The sequence below is a fragment of the Heteronotia binoei genome, chromosome 21 (genome assembly GCF_032191835.1).
Source record: "Heteronotia binoei isolate CCM8104 ecotype False Entrance Well chromosome 21, APGP_CSIRO_Hbin_v1, whole genome shotgun sequence".
Taxonomy (NCBI): Eukaryota; Metazoa; Chordata; class Lepidosauria; order Squamata; family Gekkonidae; genus Heteronotia; species Heteronotia binoei.
The window spans coordinates 127,064,979-127,067,458 of NC_083243.1; the positions used below are offsets into that span (position 1 = coordinate 127,064,979).

General features: G+C 50.0%; 1 protein-coding gene across 1 annotated transcript; it reads left to right on the forward strand.

The window, feature by feature from the left end:
• The first annotated feature begins 207 nt into the window (after positions 1-207).
• FIBIN (fin bud initiation factor homolog) lies at positions 208-2,139 on the forward strand. Its single transcript, XM_060262875.1, has one exon. It carries the CDS (start codon positions 591-593, stop codon positions 1,242-1,244), a length of 654 nt encoding a protein of 217 aa, XP_060118858.1. The 5' UTR covers positions 208-590; the 3' UTR covers positions 1,245-2,139.
• Positions 2,140-2,480: the final 341 nt, after the last annotated feature.

Genomic DNA, 2,480 nt, shown 5'->3' on the forward strand with positions numbered 1-2,480 from the left:
GCTTTAATAATATTATGCGGACCTAAGGCTTCTTTCCAAGCTTGGTATTTGGACTTTTGCATAAGTGATGGGACCAGTGGTGTAATTTGAGACCAGACAGCAAGCCAGCGCAATCTTAGGGCCAAAAACCAAGCTCCTGCATTACCACCAATCCAGATGTAGTGTGTGTGTGTGGGGGGGGTAGTATGAAGCTGCTGCAGCAGCTTCAGTCAGTCTAGCTAAAACCTGGAGGCTGGCTTTCTAAGTCTCCCTCGTTTTGCTTGTAAATTTCAATAGCTTGGAAGAGAGGAGAGAGTGGAAGGGAAAAAAGTGGTGGAGGTGGCTGGGAGAAGCCGCAGAGAAATAGAAGCAACTCCCTCTTAGTTACTCTGCAAAAGAGCGAGTGAGCCGGTGCCAGAAAGATCTTAGAGAAAGGGGGCTCTCGATTTCAGGGAGCTTGGGAGGGCATCCCAGCCAGCCCCAATGAAACCCCGCATGAAGCGCCCCTCCAGCCAGAGGACTTGATCTGCCTCCTTTGGAGGGGGGGGGGAGCAAGAGATTCCTCTCCGGCTCATCTGCCTAAGCGCTGTGCCCGGAGAGCCGCCGTCGGGATGCCGCTCAGGCTGAGCTCGGTGTGGCTGCTGAGCTGCTTGGCCAGCCTGTGCCGCGGTTATTTCGACGGGCCGCTGTACCCGGAGATGTCCAACGGGACGCTGCACCATTACTTCGTGCCTGACGGAGACTACGAGGAGAACGACGACCCAGAGAAGTGCCAGCTGCTCTTCAGGGTGAGCGACCGGCTGCGCTGCTCGGCGGGAGGGGAAGCGCAGCAGCGGCTGAACTACCAGGCGGCGCCCAGCCTGACCCTGCGGGAGGAGTTCACCATCCTGGGCCGGCAGGTGGAGGATGCGGCACGAGTGCTGGAAGGCATCCGCAAGAGCATCTCCTACGACCTGGACGGCGAGGAGAGCTACGGAAAGTACCTGCGCCGGGAGTCTACGCAGATCGGCGACGCCTACGCCAACTCGGACAAGTCGCTGGGCGAGTTGGAGAACAAGTTCCGGCAAGGGCAGGAGCACGAGAGCCGCGAGGAGAGCCGCCTCAACGACGACTTCCTGGGCATGCTGGTGCACACGCGCGCCCTCCTCAAGGAGACCCTGGCCATCTCGGCGGGCCTCAGGGACAAGTACGAGCTACTCGCGCTCACCGTCCGCAGCCACGGCACGCGCCTCAGCCGCCTGAAGACTGAGTACCTGAAAGGCTGAGCGCCTGGCCATCGCCTACCCTCGCCCTCCCGCCACAGGGAACCCCGCTGTGCGTTCGGGGGGCGGGGGGGGGGTGGAAGAGAAGCGACTCCTCTCCAAAGCTATCCTCCTTCTATCATTAATGCAGCTGCTGCACTCCAGGAATTTCATCCATTTGTTGCATTTGGATAAGCTTACATAAACTTAAGAGGGGGTATCTTATGCTTTTAAATGACGCGTTCATGAGTCACAGCAAGCGCCATCTCAGACGAGGCATTCCTCCTGTGTAATGCTTCTTTTAAGATGGCACTGGTCTCCCATGATTGTGTAAGAAGTACATTACAACTAACTGTTTAAAACAAGTTAGCTGATGAATCACAGGCATCAATCTTACAAAAGTTTTTAAACAATGGCTCTGACTCATGTACTTACAGTTGCAATCCTATGCAGAGTTCCTTCAGTCTACACCCATTTATGTCTAGATTTTAGCCAGTGTCGCTCTGCTCTGCATTGGATTGCACTGTTAATTTTGTAGCTTTGTTTATTACCATTGTTACTATTATAAATTCTTTGATGTCACTAATATAATCATTCATGTGTAGCACTTGGTTATACTCAGTCCTCTGCCTTGATCAGGACTGGAAGTCCCATTCAGCAGAGAGGCACTGGTTTGCCTCAGGGGACAGATTTGTTGGGATTATTAAAAGACAACAAAGTATTCACTTGAGTATATTTTTAATCATCATGATGGCTTCCACTTCTGCATGACCAAAATGATCTGCCTCCTATGCCTGCCAACTTTCTGACAAGCAGGAATTCAACATGTTACTTTCCCTTACTGCTGCATCTTTGTACCAGTGAAAGCTTCACTTGTTGGATTTTCATTTGTCATTAAAGGCATGACAGGCCCATGAAGAAAAAGCATATAGTGTTTTATTGTGTTTATATCTCATAAATAAACCAGAAAGCAGGTAATTTTGATGTTCCTATTCCAGGCAGAGCTATTAAAAACTGAAATAATGACGTCAGCAGATTTTTAAGACTGCTTATTTCCATAGCTTTGTGTAGCCCAGTTTTAGCCAATTTGTGGGTGGTAAAAGTTTTATTTATTGTAATAATATAAGAATGTATGTAGGACTTTCCTTATTCAAGAGATTTAGCAGCATTCTGGCCACAGTCCAGCAACATTAACCCATTGATTTTACTCTGCTGGTTTGTGAGTAGTGTGTTAACTTTCTCAGTATCCTAGGAAATTAG